The following is a 16,679-nucleotide window of genomic DNA, read 5'->3' as shown; positions in this document are numbered from 1 at the left end:
AGACTGACCTTTATAGTCTGTCACCCCCACCCTCACCCCCCCATCCCCTCTTTCTCTCTCTTAACACTCCCCGCCCATTCTCTTGTTTCCACTCTCTACTTGATTGCCCCCACACATGTCTCCCTACCGTCTGCCTCACTCCTCTCCCTATCTGTGTCATTTTTGGCCTCTCTCCAGCTCTCCTCGCTCTGTCACCCTCCTCTCTCCCCATCGCTGTTCCCTCCGTCGCCCCTCCGCTTTCTCCATCTGTTCCCCTTCCATCATCCTCCTCTTTCTCCGTCTCTCCTTCCTCCATCGCCCTCCTCTCTATCTCTGCCCCCTCTGCCTTTCTCCATCTCTTCTCCTTCTTTCACCCTCCTTTCCCCCCCCCGTTTGCTCTCCCTCCATCACCTTCCTCAGTCCTGGGTGTGTTGACACTTCACTGAAACCCCCTTACTGTTTCTGAGCTAAAGATAGCTATGACTCAGAGGGGGAGAAAGACGTGTCTGTTTATGTAGTGTTGTTGTGTTCTATATGTGTGTGTCGATTGCTGTAAATGTGTGTTAATGTATGCTTGAATGTGTGGTTGGTGTGTGTATGTGTGTGTGTGTGGATGGGTGGGTGGGTAGGTAGGTGGGGTGTGTGTGTGTGTGTGTGTGGGTGAGAACATCCAGACTCTGGTCTCAGGCAGGGTATGCAGAGCCAGCAGGGGCTGAGGAGGTGTTGGGCTGAGAGGTGAGGAGTAACAATGAACTGGGATGACAAACACACACTCACACTCACACACATTCACACACACACGCACACCCAAGCCAGGGCCTGACAGAGTGTGAAGTCGGCCGTGTCCCTAGCGTGTTGCAGCTCTGAATAAGGAGCTCTGCTCCATCCATCCATCTCCCCTACAGCCTTCATGAAGAACAGAACAGTTCGGAAAATGTGCATGAAATGGAACACCGACAAAAATGTAAAATGCTGCCATCACAATATTTGACGTCCCTCTATCTTGCTAAGTATGCTTGAGTGCATTAGGGACTGCATTATAGTCACACCAGTATGAGCACCTTGATGCTTAAGACTCTTGTAAATAAAGCACGTTTTTACGTTTTTTTTATATAATACATGGCAGCAACCCAACTGCCAGGGAGGTAAATCTGACACAGTAGAGTTCAGTGAGTGCGTTTCCCCAAGGACTAAAACACACAATGTGAAGTTAGAAAAAGGGTACGCAGAAAACAACACATTTCTGTCGAAACATGACCTCGCTAGCTCTTCAGAAGGGCAGGGTCACCCTGACAGGCATGTCTGACGCATGCGCATCACAACATGACGTTTATGTTGCTAGGTGATTTATGGCTCTATCATAACCGCAACCATTCCGTTTTCCTGCACCAAACATGTGCATAAACAAACCCCTATGTAGAAATGTCCCCCTAATGGGTGTTTGTAAGATTTGTGACTAAATTCCATGTATGAGTTGTACAAGAAACCCAATTCTACATTCATAGCGTGTCTTCACAGGGCAAAAAAACAAACAAACAAAACTATTTTTGCTGGTCCTTATATAAGGTCTGTTGGCTAAGCAGCAAAGTTATATCTAATGTTTTTGATGTGCTGTAGGTTGTTTTTGTGTTACCGTAGCTACGATAGCTGCCTCAGTCAGTCAAGGACCCGACCTCTACTTTCCCCCAATTATCAGTCACCAATGTTGTTTATTCTGGGACTAATGGGCACTCTGTCCAGGGGCCGGCTTCAACCAGAGCCTTCATGTTCCTCCTTATCAGATGTAAGCGTCTTGAGAACGGGCTCTTGAAACGCGGGTCTGAGAGAAGGAGAGAACGTTTCGGAGTGTCGTCTTATCAGCTAGGCCTGATCTTCAGTGTTGGGTCCCAGTCCCACCAGGCTGACCCCCCCCCCCCCCCCTTCCCCCCTCCCCCCCCAACCTAGCGTCTGTGTTTCATCTCCTGAGCTCTCCCCACTGCGCCTTCCTCTTCACACATTCCACGCTCCCAGTCCCCGTGCAGGGTGGGCACACACACGCTACACGCTACACGCTCACACCCCACACACACACAAAAACACCATACCCCCCCTTCCACACACACACACCACACATCACTTCCTGCATTTCCATCCCCACCAAGCAGCTAGAATGGGGAGTGGACATGTTTGCATGAAGGCTAGCCGCTAGTCTAAACAGAGCCTAGCTGGGCAAGGCTACAAGCCAGGGTGCTCATGACGGATTCCTCCAGTGCCCCTCCACTCAAACACAGAGCTGCCAGGTTCCCACGCCAACCAAACCCCACACACCAACATTCAGCTGTGAAAGAGATGGTACACAGCCATGGCGTTGCTTTAGCCACTGCAAGACTACTGGTAATGATTTAGCTGAGCTGTCTGTCTTTTCTCACAGAGCTCCTCTATGGCCTGTGCGCTTAGGGGTGAGGGGCATCCCCCCCCCCCCCCCCCCCCCGCCTGTCAAAGCTGTGGTGATAGCCGAATGTAAATGACCTAGAGATAAGGGCTGCTGCTAATGTGGCTTGAAAAGTTCAGACTGGATCAAACCCCTGGACTGTGAACTCCTCTGGGTCTGTGGGAACATGGAGCTGGGAGTTGATAAGCGTGACTATACGTCGCTGTCCACGATGACTAAGAGAGGCTCTGTCCAAAACCAAGACGCCCCCCCCCGCTTTTCGTCTCCCACACATACGAGTGAACCCTGAAGTCGATCTGCCCTTTTGACCTCCCGACGGCCTGCTCACCGAGCGCCAGGGCACGGGATGGTGACGTGATCCCGAGCAGAATCCGAGAGATCAGATGGTCGTCCTCTTGAGTTTCAAGTGGCAGTTCGTAAGAAAAGCCCGATGACTCATCCCGCTGGTTACCTTGACGCTAATCGAATGCAGATGGGGAGGAAGTATCTGGTGTTCCCCCTGGGGAGACGAACGTAGGAGACGACGGCTCTTGTTCGAGGAGAGAGGACGGCTCTGTCGGATCCTGCCTGACTGTGTCGCCCCGGAACATCCTGCCTGAGCCCACCTCCGTCCGTGATGTCATCGATGGGATCACAGCCTAGCACAAGGGACACAGTCCTCGGTTTCAAGGCAAAGACTCGATTGTTCAAACGGCCGTTCAGTAACGGCTTATTCACCGTTTGAAGCTCGACGCGCATTTTAGAGGACGTCGGTTTATCCTCGGCCCTCCCATCTCTGTGTCTCTGAGAAGGGCCGTACCTGAGTCATGTGAGGGCGAGGAGTAAAGCCAGACGTCGGCTATTGTTCTCCAGCGTGGAGGCATGGAGATGTCATCTGGAGAACCGGAGAGAACGTCTGCAGAAGTCTACAGGGAGACGAGGAGAAATGTATGCAATTTCCATTAGAGGGAGGAGGAGAAAGAGAAAGATGGATAGAGAGGGAGAGAGAGAGAGAGAGAGAGAGGGAGAGAGAGAGAGAGAGGGAGGGAGAGAGAGAGGGAGAGGGAATGGGGGTTGAGAGGCTGCAGCCCTCCCCACCCCTCTCTTCTCCCTCCTCTACCTCTGCTGTTCTGAGTGAGGAGATAAAGAGGGTTAACTAGTTCAGACCAGCCGACGGTGAAGGCAGGCACACCCAGCTGATTGCAAAGCCAGACACTCCACTGCCTCAGGGAGGAGGGTGAAGAGAGAGAGAGATCGAAAGAGAATCAAGAGGGGGAGAGAGAGGGGAGTGGGAGAAGGAGGAGGAGAGGGGGAGAGGGAAAGAGTGAGAGCTGGCCAAGACAGACACCATACCTCCACCCGCCTGAAATCTTAAAGCTGAGTGGATCTCGGTGTGAAAGATTTGTAGTGTATATATTAGCGTGTGTGGCTGCGTAATTCTTTGCACGTCCCGTGTTATTAGTCGGCCTTTCAAATATATTGAATTTAGAACCCGCAGGAGTGCATAGTTGTGTGTTCTTGTTCAAGTCAGACCGACAAACCCTTTTCCACTTGATTCCCTCCCTGTAGACCCGTCTCTCCTATCGTTCTAGAAGGAAAAACCCCTCCTTTCTCCGTCCACGACGGTCTGCACCGCTTCAGGCCCAGGTTCTCTCCCCAAGCCGCCGCGCTACCACAGCAACAGGAACGCTGGGAGTGGAGACACAAGGACTACCTTTGTGCCAAGAACTTGTTACTTCAGCCCCGGCCAGCAAATGCAGATTCATGTAAAAGTATCCCCTGTCCTCTCACCCTCTGAATGTACCGCCAAAAAACCCGCTGAGACAGAACTTTGGGCAGCAGGAGGTTCTTTCTGTGTGGAGATGCGTGTAGCAAGGGCTGAGAGACACACTGAAGCATAAATGTTCTATTTGAACAAATACGGTTCTGCAAATGAACCGAAAGACGGATGGAATCAGGACTGCGGGAGCCAACAGTTCCAATCATGAAACTGTCATTGATGTTCAGTGCCCGCGATCCCAAATGAATTCATCTTACTGTTGTGTCTGTACAAAGTGTTGTAACAATAAAAGGCTTTTGCAGCCTCCTTATTTGGTTTGGGCAGAAAGTCACGGGGCGTTTTGGGCATTTAAGAGAGTGAAATATACAATGACATGCTATGAAGAAGGCTTTCAAGCTTTCAAACTATCCCAGTTGACTAACTAAATAGAATTTATGTGTATGTTCAATTACAACCTGGCTTTGAGCCGAGTCCGAGAATATGTTTTTGGTAGACACCTTGGCCTAACTGACATGTGAATGTATTGACACTCATTCTAGACAACAGTTGTTGAGGACAAAACAGTTCAAGGTATCTCGGCGGTACACAGACAAAAAACGAGTTTTCTCATCTCCAAGACAACTGCTGGGCGTGAGGTGAGGTAGATTGTCGTCTTGACCTTTTCCGCTGTGAATGGGAGTCAGATGGCTTAGCGGTGAGGGAGTCGGGCTAGAAATCAGAGGGTTGCCAGATCGAATCCCCGCCATGCCAAATGACGTTGTGTCCTTGGGCAAGGCACTTCACCCTACTTGCCTCGGGGGGAATGTCCCTGTACTTACTGTAAGTCGCTCTGGATAAGAGCGTCTGCTAAATGTAAATGTAAATGTGAATGGGAAAGAGTTAGAATTGAACAGTGTGGTATGAAAAGGGATGGGTTCTGGAATGAAAGTGCTGCATGAAACAACACTCTCTGTCAGACTCAAAACCCCAGCGTTCCTGTTTGAGTGCCACCCAGTTATCTGATTTGATCGCTTGCTGCAATACTATATACAATGTATGGAGGACTGGATTCAAAAGATTAAACTGTAGCAAAGTGTCACGATTTCTAGCCCTCATTCGAAATCCTTCAAGCTTTGTGATGCTAGTGCTGCCTGTGTTTACTAAGCCTGCCATGCAAATATGTTATACCAATGTATTCAATCTCCTAAGCCTAACCAAGGCCACCTTCATTAAGGAAAACTGTTATTTGTTTGTAGCAAGGACCTTGGATGTAGGATTACTGTGCAAAGCATCCCAGAGGTAGTTTTTGAAAGGGGAGGAAACACATTTTTCGCTCCAGATTTTTTTTTTTGTGCCTCCAAAGTAAACACATCTGATGGCTGTTGGACAGCACTGTGTGCTTTCCCATCCCTTCAGTCCTTGAATTTGCTTCACAAGAAGTCCCTGCAATCACAAACGCATGTCCAGTACAGCGCACAGCCATTCCCCCTGTAATCTTAACATCAGAGAGATGCCCAGTTATTATGAATTAGGTTTCATGGACTTAATCTCTTTCAGCCATAATCGACTGTCTGAAAGGAAATTTTCGAATGGAATACAAAAATTGGTCAAAATGATCCAACATGTAGCAATCATTTTGGCTCCTAAAAGCCTTAACCCCTATGCTCTGCTCAATCACATATAATGCACTCTCTATTTGCCCAAGCAGGAGTTTATATAACCACAAACCTGGAATTCCTGTCAGGAGAGCAACGAGTCCATGTTGGTGTGGATATTTGCCGTTTGCTACCGCATGTTTGTGTGCATGTGGATTGATGCGTGTTGCTACTACGCGTGTTTACATTATGCTGCCCGTCGTGGTGTCGAGCATGAGAGGGATTTAGTGTGATACAGTAAACACGTGTCTGAGTCGTGTTCGAGGTGGCTTCTATGTGTATTACTGAGGTATAGCATCAGCTAGCCGGGCGTGTGACTGTGTGTGTACGAGGAGGCTCCACGTCTATCTGTGTACGTGTGTGTGTGTGTGTACGAGGAGGCTCCACGTCCATCTGTGTGTGTGTGTGTGTGTACGAGGAGGCTCCACGTCCATCTGTGTGTGTGTGTGTGTATAAAGGAGAAGTGCAGAGTGAAGGTCAGGGAGGGTCTGGAGAGTCATAAAGAGCCTGGTTGTGTGGTGCTCTCAGCAGGGGCTCTCTCTATCACTCCCAGGCACTTCCTCCCCTGCCCCATGTTTAGAGTAGAGCCTGGCGGGGAGGAGGGGGGGAAGGGTCAGGGGTTGAAGACGGGACTTAGTATCTCTCAGCAAAGAGCACATACACCCCCCCACCACCCATACCCTGTGAAAAGTCCTTCTACTGAAGTTAAGACAAGGATTGCTCCCCAGAAAAGAAAGATCCAGAAAGAGAACTAGAGGAGTAAAACGGACAGATGGATGGGCCGGTGCGAGGAGTTATAACTTTTGGCCCGTCTCCAAAGTGGTGTAAATGGATTCCGTTTTCCTTTCTTAAACAGAGAGGTAGAAGGACTGGGCGAAGGAGATTAGTTGTGCTGCAAGGCTGGGAAATCTCCTTATAATGCTACAAGCAATCTCATCGGACCGGGAGGAGGCAATTTACGAACAGCAATTTGTAATTTGTTTATTTAGGTAATCAGAGAGCCATAATAATGTTGCTAAGGTCTTATTTAGGAATGTTGATAGTGTGACCGTGCCCTGACCGTCGTACACTGTCAGAAATTGGCCAGAAAATGGCAGTCGGAGAATTGAAATTGATAAAGGAAACAGAACGACCCCTCCGTCCACAGTGTTATCAGAAACAGATGACCTCGATACGCGACGGTTTGCCCTTTTTTGCACTGCAGCAAGAATGTCAGAAAGCATACATGATTGGTCACCCTTCTCATACCGACATCCCAGTGGCCTCGGAGAAGACCGAGAAGAGCCAACGAAACGGACCTCACTGCAGCTGGCCCGCCGCAGTGTGTCATGTGATCACGACGCTGGCTCGGCCTCGCAGCTTCCAGATCAGCCCTGGACGTACAGCATTTAGGAGGGAGCTACATAACATCCCTTGTTGGTCTGAGTGGAGTTCTCCAACACAATAGGGCTTTAGAGTGCTCTGGTTATGGAAGGAGAAGGAGAGGGAGAGGGGTGGCTGGAGGGGGGGGATGATTGTTTTCCATCACTGGCCAAACATCTAACCAAGCCAGGGAGGAGAACAATTAACCCGTCTGAACTCACATTCGAGTCAACCCCCCCTAATGCCCCCCCCCCCTCTCCTAATGAGAGCCAGCTTGGGATCCAGAGGGTGTCTGGTGTGTCTGTGTGCACTGGAAGGACAGGAGGCATGCAATCCAACACAAACACTGATAGCACTGTGGCGCCCACCCCGCTCTACCTCCACCCCCCAACACTCCACCCCACTCTACCCCCACCCCCCAACACTCCACCCCACTCTACCCCCACCCCCCAACACTCCACCCCACTCTACCCCCACACTCCACCCCACTGTACCCCCACCCCCCAACACTCCACCCCACTCTACCCCCACCCCCCAACACTCCACCCCACTCTACCCCCACCCCCCAACACTCCACCCCACTCTACCCCCACCCCCCAACTATCCACCCCACTCTACCCCCACCCCCCAACACTCCACCCCACTCTACCCCCACACTCCACCCCACTCTACCCCCACCCCCCAACACTCCACCCCACTCTACCCCCACCCCCCAACACTCCACCCCACTCTACCCCCACCCCCCAACTATCCACCCCACTCTACCTCCACCCCCCAACACCCCCCCCCTCCCCCTACCTAGAATAAGGACGGTGGAAACATGAGTAACTAGGAACCCTGACAGACGTGAATCCCTTGACTTTGAAGGCAGGGATACCAACATGACTTAGCATTAGTACAGAACACGCGTGGACCTCTGATAAACTCCCTTTCCCACAGTTCAGTGTGGAGAAGTTCCCTGTTTGTTCTCACTCACTGTATGCGCCATTTGGTGAGGAGTGTGTTCCTCCACGTTAAATTATATCATAAATCTGCCCTCCCAGGACTGTGGCTTCGCAACATTCAGCTCAACTTTGTTTCCAAAACAGAGACCATATCTTGTGTAGCCTGACTGTACACAAGCGTGGGAGCACGTATGCACACACGCGGTCAGTGTCACACACACACACCCTCACACACACACACACACACACACACCCTATATGAAAAACATCGCAAATGTTCCATCCTACTTGAGACTGCAGACGCCACTCTGACAATCTCTCCCTGACGTCGTGCTGTGACTCGTTGAGTGTCTGTGGACAGGGAAACACGTACCCCACATTTCAAATGGTCACTTTGGTCACTAGGAGACCCCAGTGCTGTCAAGTATATGAGTTGATCTCTATAATGAAGAAGTTGTTTGCTCTAACCTGGGCTCGGAATACTGCTAGAGGATGTTTGGCCTGACCTGAAAGGCTATTGACACAGTATCGAAGGCTCATTCTTTCTTGGTGGGGAGCATATGACCCTGAGCTCCATCAATCTTCACAGCTGCTACAATCAGCTTTATTGACAGCTCAATGGAACTTGAACCATTGCACATAGCATCCTTCTCTATGCTCTTAGGCAGCTAGGCCAAGGACATTGACAAAAGTGTGCTTACGCAGTAGCAGTGTCATGTGTGGAGAATGGCTGAACGTGAGAGGAGGGCAGGACTAGAGAGGTGAGGAGAAGAGAGGTGTGTAGAAGGAGAGGAGAGGAAAGCAGATGAGTAGATAAGAGAGGTGAGGAGGAGGAGAGGAGAGCAGATGAGAAGAGAAAAGTAGATAAGAGAGGAGAGAGGAGAGGTGTGGAGAAGGGGGAGAGAGGTGTGGATAAGGAGAGGAGAGCAGATGAGAAGATGAGCGAAGAGAGGGGAGGTGAGAAAGGAGGACAGGAGCGTGGAGAGGTGGGGGAGAGGTGGATGTTATTTATTGTCTGCTTGCCGATGTAGCCAGGGAAAGAAACAAATATGCTCTTTTATGCTTACATTCCACCTTTAAATTATGAACATTTCCAAACAGTTCCCTGTTTGTTATCAAGTGTTATCAACCACCCATACATATATAAATAACACTTCAGTGGACATGAGTTATATTTTTGAAATTAAATATTTTAAGAGGCTGGGATGTCTGTTTCACAGTCTCCCACTCATCTACTACATCATCCCATTCATTGAGACTATAACTATCAACACTTCATTCAGTTGGATCCTCTTCATCCCACAACTGTGCATCATATCCATTCTGTATCGACAGGCTTACCTGGTCCCAGCACCCAAGAGCCATGTAGAGTTTTCCTGGTCGCATAGCCCAGACCAACATACAGCTGAATACCTCCGACTACTCAGTGAAACAAAAGAGAATAGCCAGTCTCTTTCCTTAACAATGTCGCTGTCAGCCTGATAACCTAACAAGGTTAAGAGAATGTCGCAGTGATTTGTCCAGAACCATATTTCTGGTATAGTCTACGTCAACTCTGAAGCTCCAGGTTATTATGCACCAACTATCTGGTCTTGTGAGGAATCCTCAGACTGTGCGTGGTTGTATAGAATGTTCCAGCACAGAGGGTGACGCGGAGAGATGAGCCTTGTGATGTATGCGTACACAGCCCACAGGGAACTATCCCATACCTTAGCAAGTGAGTGTCGGGAGGTTTCTGCAGATCATTAAATGGCATTTAGCCTCCAAACACCTTTTCTGTCGTTAAATCTTGCCGGCTAAGGTCCGCGGTTTAATGGCTGTCACCACGGGGGACAAATCGCCCGGGTCACTGCCGGCTTGAGTTTTAGAGGGGTGGCACAAGCCGTTGACACGTGTGTGTGTGTGTGTCTACACCTGTGGGGTTCGAAGCCCAGAGAGCTGTTCAAGCACATGGTTTCGACCCTTCCAACCGGATGAGTTTCCTTCTGCTGCTGTAGGCGCTTCTGTAGGCGCCACTGGTCTTTTACATTCAGGAAGAAACTCTGTGTTGGCTCCCAGAAGGTTGGCCGTGTGTTTAATGAGCTCATAGAGATCCAGCTACTTCCTCTGTAGACCAGGTCCTGACCACCCCCCCTTCCCCCCTGCTCCCCCATCACACGCTCCCCTTTAGACACAAGTCTCTATTTCACTGCTTTGTTTTCATAGCAAATCCAGAGGCCTTTCCTGTGCTTGGGCAAACTCAGCGACTTTCACTGCCCGACCGTCTCAATAAGAGCTTTATTAGCGTAGCTGTTAGCATTGTTGTTATTACTTAAGACGGTCGATAGGTAGGTTTGCTGTCTTCTCGCTTGCTCGAGGCTGTGGAGGGAGTGCAAATGACATTTTTGAGGAGTAAAGGAATGAACCACTCTGCTGTGGGTTGGTGAATGTTCTAGTAATGCGGGGAGTGAGGAGGAAAATGCATTGCCTGTTAGCCTGACGCAAAACCCATTGATATCCCCAAATATGCCATGGTCGCAGAATAAAGCAAATTCATCGGTGAGAATATATGAACAGTGCTTGGGATTTATGTTTTATTACGTTGATTAATTTTGCAGGCGTTTTTATCCAAAGCAACATCGTGACAGCGGTTCCCATTTTCTGATTTAGTTGTGGTTTCTCTTGCAGAACAGTGTGCCGAGTTCCCTGTTTGGAACAACAGGGTTGAGGGTTGAGAACAAAAGAGAAGACTGGAGAGGTAGAAAAGATAATAAAATAAATGAAAAAGAATCACTTGAAGTTTCCAGAGGAAGGCTGGGGTTGAAGACTGATGGGTTGTTGGAACACATATAGTTCTTTGTCTGACTTCTCTATGAATTATTGAAGAAAACATAACAGTTTTAAAAGGCCGTTACTGGATTTGTCTGGAAGGGCCCTCTAATGTGTGTGTGTGTGTTTAGGGTGGGACAAACATGGGGGGTAAATGGCTCAGTCCCAAAGCATTTCCATAAACGGACTTATGAAAACCATACGACATGCTCGGGAAAAGAAAGAAACACTCATACCAGTGAACCTCCCCCAACCCCCCAAGACTATCTGCCTCACACATATACACATATACACACACACACACACACACATACAGAACCCCCCGCCTCTTCAAAAAAACCTCCCCTTTTCCCTTCTGCCCTTCCTCCCTTTCCCGTACCTCCTCCTCTCTCTCTCTCTCTCTCTCTCTCTCTCTCTCTCTCTCTCTCTCTCTCTCTCTCTCTCTCTCTCTCTCTCTCTCTCTCTCTCCTGCTTTCTCTCTCTCCCTTCCTCCAAAATCTGGGGGCAATCTGCAAGCACTCAACTCCAGCACAGTACTCTTTCACCAGCACAGAGTAAAAGAGTGGGAATGAGAGAAACTGAAGTTTACAGCAAAGTCTTCAGATGAAGGGAAGGGAGCATTTCAGATAGTAGTCTGAAAGGGAATGAAAAAGAACAACTAGTCACAAAATAAGAGGACAAAAAGAGCCCCAAGGTGAATAGTGAAACAAAAGGAGATACAGTTGGAGCGGTAAGCTGGTGCGAGTGAAGGATGGGATCGTTCTCGGGCTGGACTACAGCTCTCCTGCTCTCCCTCCTGGGCCTGTCGTGTGGAGTCGCCCCGGTCTCCTCTCAGGACCTGCAGGAGAGGGACGCCCTGTGCAACGAGAACGGCTGCTTCGTGCTCTACTTCCAGAGGAAGACCTTCCTGGACTCCTGGAGGAGCTGCAAGGATAAGGGAGGCAACCTGGCCACCGTCAAGCGCCAGGAGGAAGCCGACACCATCGCGGCTCTCTTCTCCGGCGTGGAGCTGAGGGGCTCCCGAACCGCAGTCCGGGTGTGGATCGGCCTCCAGCGGCAGCCCCGCCAGTGCACCGCCTCGCGCCCGCTCCGAGGCTTCAGCTGGACCACGGGCGACCAGGACACCCAGTACACCAACTGGCTGAAGGACGACTCGCCCGGCGCCTGCTCGGCCCCGCGCTGCGTGGTCATGAGCTACGGCACGACCGAGCAACGCGACAACTTCAAATGGTTGGACGGGTCCTGCTCGGTGCCAGTGGACGGCTACCTGTGCCGGTACACTTACACGGGCATGTGCCCGGCCTTGTGGAGCGAGGGGGCAGGGAACGCCCTCTACACCACGCCCTTCAACCTCCTCAGCACCCTCCTCACCCACCTGCCCTTCGGCTCGGTGGCGACGGTGCCGTGCCCGCCGGGCGCCAAGGACGAGCAGTCGGTGTTGTGCATGCTGAGGGATGACGGCACGGTGGGCTGGTCCAAGGACGCCCCCCTCTGCACGGACGACGCCCCTGTGGAGGAGGACTGGTGCAGGCAGGACAACGGAGGCTGTGAGCATTTCTGCAGGGTGGCCGGCACCCACTACTACTGCGAGTGCTTTGAAGGCTTCCAGGTGAGCCCCGACGGCCAGAGCTGCACGCCCAACGACCCTTGCAAGGGGGCCCCCTGCGAGTTTGAGTGCCTGCCCATCTCCGACGGCTACCGCTGCGCCTGCCCGGAAGGATACATGCTGGCGCCGGACGAGAGCGCCTGCCTGGACGTGGACGAGTGTCTCCAGAGCCCCTGCGAGCAGCTGTGCGTCAACGCCCCCGGGACCTTCAAGTGCCGCTGCCGAGAAGGCTACCGGCCGGACGACAAGGGGGAGTGCGAGGACGTGGACGAATGCACCCGGAATCCGTGCGAGCACGCCTGCGAGAACACGCCGGGCTCTCACGCCTGCCACTGCCACTACGGCTACAGCCCGCTCCCCGGGGATCCCAGTCACTGCCAGGACGTGGACGAGTGCCAGATCCCGGGAATGTGCCAGCAGATGTGCGTGAACTACGAGGGCGGCTTCGAGTGCTACTGCGAAGTGGGCTACGAGCTGCTGCCGGATCACTTTGCCTGCAGGAAGATCGGAGCGGGCGAGGAGCTTCCAACCGCCACCCCTGCCGACCCCTGGGCTACCCGCCCCCCCGGCCCTGTGTGGGACCCCCAGGAGCCACTCTACTACTGGCCCCCCTCGCAGAGCCAGACGGACTGGCCCCCCGAGGAAGATGACTCTCTGAATTGGCTCACTGACCCCCCAGCGGTGGCGGGTGACGTCATATGGGTGACCAGCGCCCCCAAAGAGGACCCCCCCACAGAGGAACCAGAGGAGGACAAACAGTGGCCGGGCTTGAGGGGGGCGGGGGTCCACATGGTGGGGGAGACCACACCCCCCGGGCCCACCTCAAGTCCTCCCCCCACCCCCACGCCAGACTGGTATGAGGACGAAGAGGAAGAGGAGGACGAGGAGATCACCACGACTCCCACGCCTCTCCCCACCTCCACCATCTCTGAAGGGGCGTGGAACTGGCTCTGGTTCAGCCCCACCTCGGCCAACCAGGATCCAGTCCGCCCCGTGTGGGAGGAGCCTATCACACCAGGGAATTACCCCGATCGAGAACATCCGGAGGAGACGGCATACGACGATGACGTCACCACCCAGGATTCTTCTCTCCCTGTGAGGGTGGCAGAGGAGGAGTGGAAGGACGACGACGACGAGGTCACTCCAGCCCAGGACACGCCCTTCCAGCCTCCTCTGTCCTCCCTCAGCCCAGGGCTGATTGTGGACAATGAGGGCGAGGCGGTGGATGTCCAGGGTGGCAGTGGGCAGAAGGAGGGGGGCAACTGGCTCTTAGTGGGGCTGCTGGTGCCTGTGTGCATCTTTGTCGTGGTCATGGTGGCGCTGGGCATCGTGTACTGTACGCGCTGCGCCGTCCAGCCGCGCAACAAGAGCGCCACCGACTGCTACCATTGGATCTCCGGGGCACACGACAAACAGGGTGCCCCCAACCCCAGTGCAGGGGTGAAGACCCACGTCTGAAAGGGGGTCCAGATACAGAGAGGACCCCATAGACAGTTTTGTAGATGGACAGGAAAAGGAGTGGGGCTTCTGAGAGAAAGCAAGGTAGGAGCAGGGCCATGCTGTGTCTGTGCCCCTCAGGAGTCCCTCGTGGATCACTTTTATACTATGACTCTTTGAACATTTGGATGTTTCTGTGGAATATCGTCTGAAAAGAGTTGGATAAAAAGGCGTTTTTAAAAACCACTGATCCTTTTTTTTCTTTCATTAGGGTCGGGGTGGGAGTGGGGATACTTTGACTTGCTAAAAACAGCATTGATGTTCGCATTCATATTGTGCACAGACCTCAGTGTAAGATCTAAAGCCTAAATAGGATAGGCATTACACGGTCATAAAAAAATCATCCATTTAATTGTTCAATATAAACACTAAAATCACCACACGTTTGTTTGAATAGTTTCAATAAACAATCCGTTCCATGTAAATAGCATTTATAAATGACAGTACTGTAGCAAAGATCTAGTTTTTACGTAGTTGTAGAAAATAGTGTTCCTCCTTGCTAACTCTAATGGTTTAATCCTCAATTAAGCCCATTCCCAAAGCGTGGCATTTGCAAATAACTATTTTTGTTGACTGTGTTAAATAGCCTTGTGTCGCGGCCATCATTTCTCTGTAAAGATGCTGAATGGTGAGAGTGGCTGCATATTTCCCATTTAAAAGGACAAAAGGCTTTCCTGTTATTGCAAATCAGCAAACTATGCAAGCGTGACTGCCAAATGATGCTGTTGAGGAAAGCCATCATTTGAACGTTACTGGGGTGCCCATGTGCTCGTCTACAGGATAGAACCAAAACGGCGACCAAATAGCGGCCTTTTGTATATATGTATGTGTGATTCTTTTTGTATGTATGTAATATGATGTCACTCGGTCTAAAAACTCCTAGAAAATGTTAGCGGCATTAGGTCTTGATTAAGTGCCTTTTTGTTTGACACAAAAGCCATATGTATTCAGAGGAATGTATGTCTGCCTCTGGGTAAGATATAAGCCATTCATCTCCAATTTAGAGAAAAGTCCTCATCTTTTCTTGCTTCATTCCTGGTGTGGGTCAAAGTCCAGTTGTTCGCTCTGCACAAGGTCTGGAGATGGGGTTACAGGCTGCTGGCTGACATTAGCATTGACCTTGTTAGCCTATGGTGACCTTTCAACTGCTCTTCAATCTCCTGCCACATATTTCTAAAGAGTAACACCCTCAGTCAACTCCTGGACACATACAAGCCCTTAGACATGTTAGCCATACTGGTCTTTTTCCAACTTTTTGCAACTGAAGCCAATGCGCCCTCTAGTAGGTTGAGATGCAACTGCAGCCACCAACAGACGTACGACAATCAAATCTTTTCCAGAGAGTCGCCCCTCGGTTGTGCATTTAGATGTAGGGACTATGAAATCAGATATGCCTGAAGCCTTTTCAAACTGTGTTACCTGTTACGTTCTAAGTAATTGTTGATTAAAATGTTATTTTAAGGTTGTCTTGATGTTCTTGTCTTGTTTTGAGTTATCACTAAGTTCTGTGAGGTGTTGGAAGGCCTATTTCAGTGCGGTAACTAATATTTCAAGATACTGTCAAATAAACAGTTGGCAGTCAATAACTCCAAACAACAGAAGTTCCAAAGGGCCTTCCATTGAGGCTGTTAGGTAAACTTGATCAGTTACCCCTCAGTGTGTTGCGTGGAGGCTAGGGAGAAGGGTGAGTGAACTTGAGAATGCCATGAATCAGAAACACATCACAACACTGGAACCTCTCCAAAGAAGCTGTTAGTGTTGGGAAATGCTTCATCGACAAAGTACATCAGCCCTATTAGGATCAGGCCCCTCTGTATCCAAACACTGTGTTGACGTGTGTGTGTGTGCATGTGTCACAGCTCGCAGGGGACTTTGGTGATTGCGTGCTAATGGAATGTGCTGATCCGAGCCAGCAGTGTGTGTCAGTTGTGCTCGGAGGGGGTGTCCTAGGGGTGACCAGGACCAGGCCCCCTCCAGGGCGACTGAACTGGGGATTGTTGTTCCACTGTCAGGGGCTGCATCTGGCTATGGGTTCCAACTGTGCGGCTGGGGTAGCTCAGGGCCAGAGTAACTGACATCTCAAAGCTTGTTCATTCCCTTTGCTGACTGTAGTCCAAGCTGTCACGTTACCTGGGCTTGAATATGATATCAGGCTCAGGGAGCATCATAGAGAGCTTTGTTTCATGAATGGGATACTTTTATTAATTGATTCGTTTGGTTAATAGATGAAGAAATACACTGATCAGAATGGGAACCGTCTTCCTTGGCAACAAGACTGTCATACTTTTTCAGCAAAGAATTGCTTCAGGGACTTCGTTTACAGATGTGCTCCAATGTGTTGGGACCCAACCTGATTTATATTGAATTTGAATCAGACTAAATCTTGACGGAGGAATCCTAATAATAACCTCCCAGAAACAATGAAACCAGGGTTAGTGCATCAGACCTCCTCCATATCAGTCTCTGTTTGTGTGATTGTGTGTGTGTGTGTGTGTGTGTGTAATTAGTGCGTGTATGTGTGTTGTGATTTACTAGGTGGTGGACAGTTCCCTAATGGTGGTTTACTGGTCGGCTGCATTGTCTGCCTCAGTACTGCAGTACATCTATCTCACTGACAAGCCAATTGCACAATCGTTGCCCGGCCTGTTGAAAGTAGACT

General features: G+C 50.7%; 1 protein-coding gene across 1 annotated transcript; it reads left to right on the top strand.

Moving 5' to 3' along the window:
• The first annotated feature begins 11,417 nt into the window (after window positions 1-11,417).
• Window positions 11,418-15,486, top strand: cd248a (CD248 molecule, endosialin a). Its single transcript, XM_047049217.1, has one exon. The coding sequence runs from the start codon at window positions 11,669-11,671 to the stop codon at window positions 13,979-13,981; it is 2,313 nt and encodes a 770-aa protein (XP_046905173.1). The 5' UTR covers window positions 11,418-11,668; the 3' UTR covers window positions 13,982-15,486.
• Window positions 15,487-16,679: the final 1,193 nt, after the last annotated feature.

Source organism: Hypomesus transpacificus, chromosome 25 (assembly GCF_021917145.1).
Source record: "Hypomesus transpacificus isolate Combined female chromosome 25, fHypTra1, whole genome shotgun sequence".
Taxonomy (NCBI): Eukaryota; Metazoa; Chordata; class Actinopteri; order Osmeriformes; family Osmeridae; genus Hypomesus; species Hypomesus transpacificus.
This window is presented reverse-complemented; position numbering and strand designations above follow the sequence as displayed.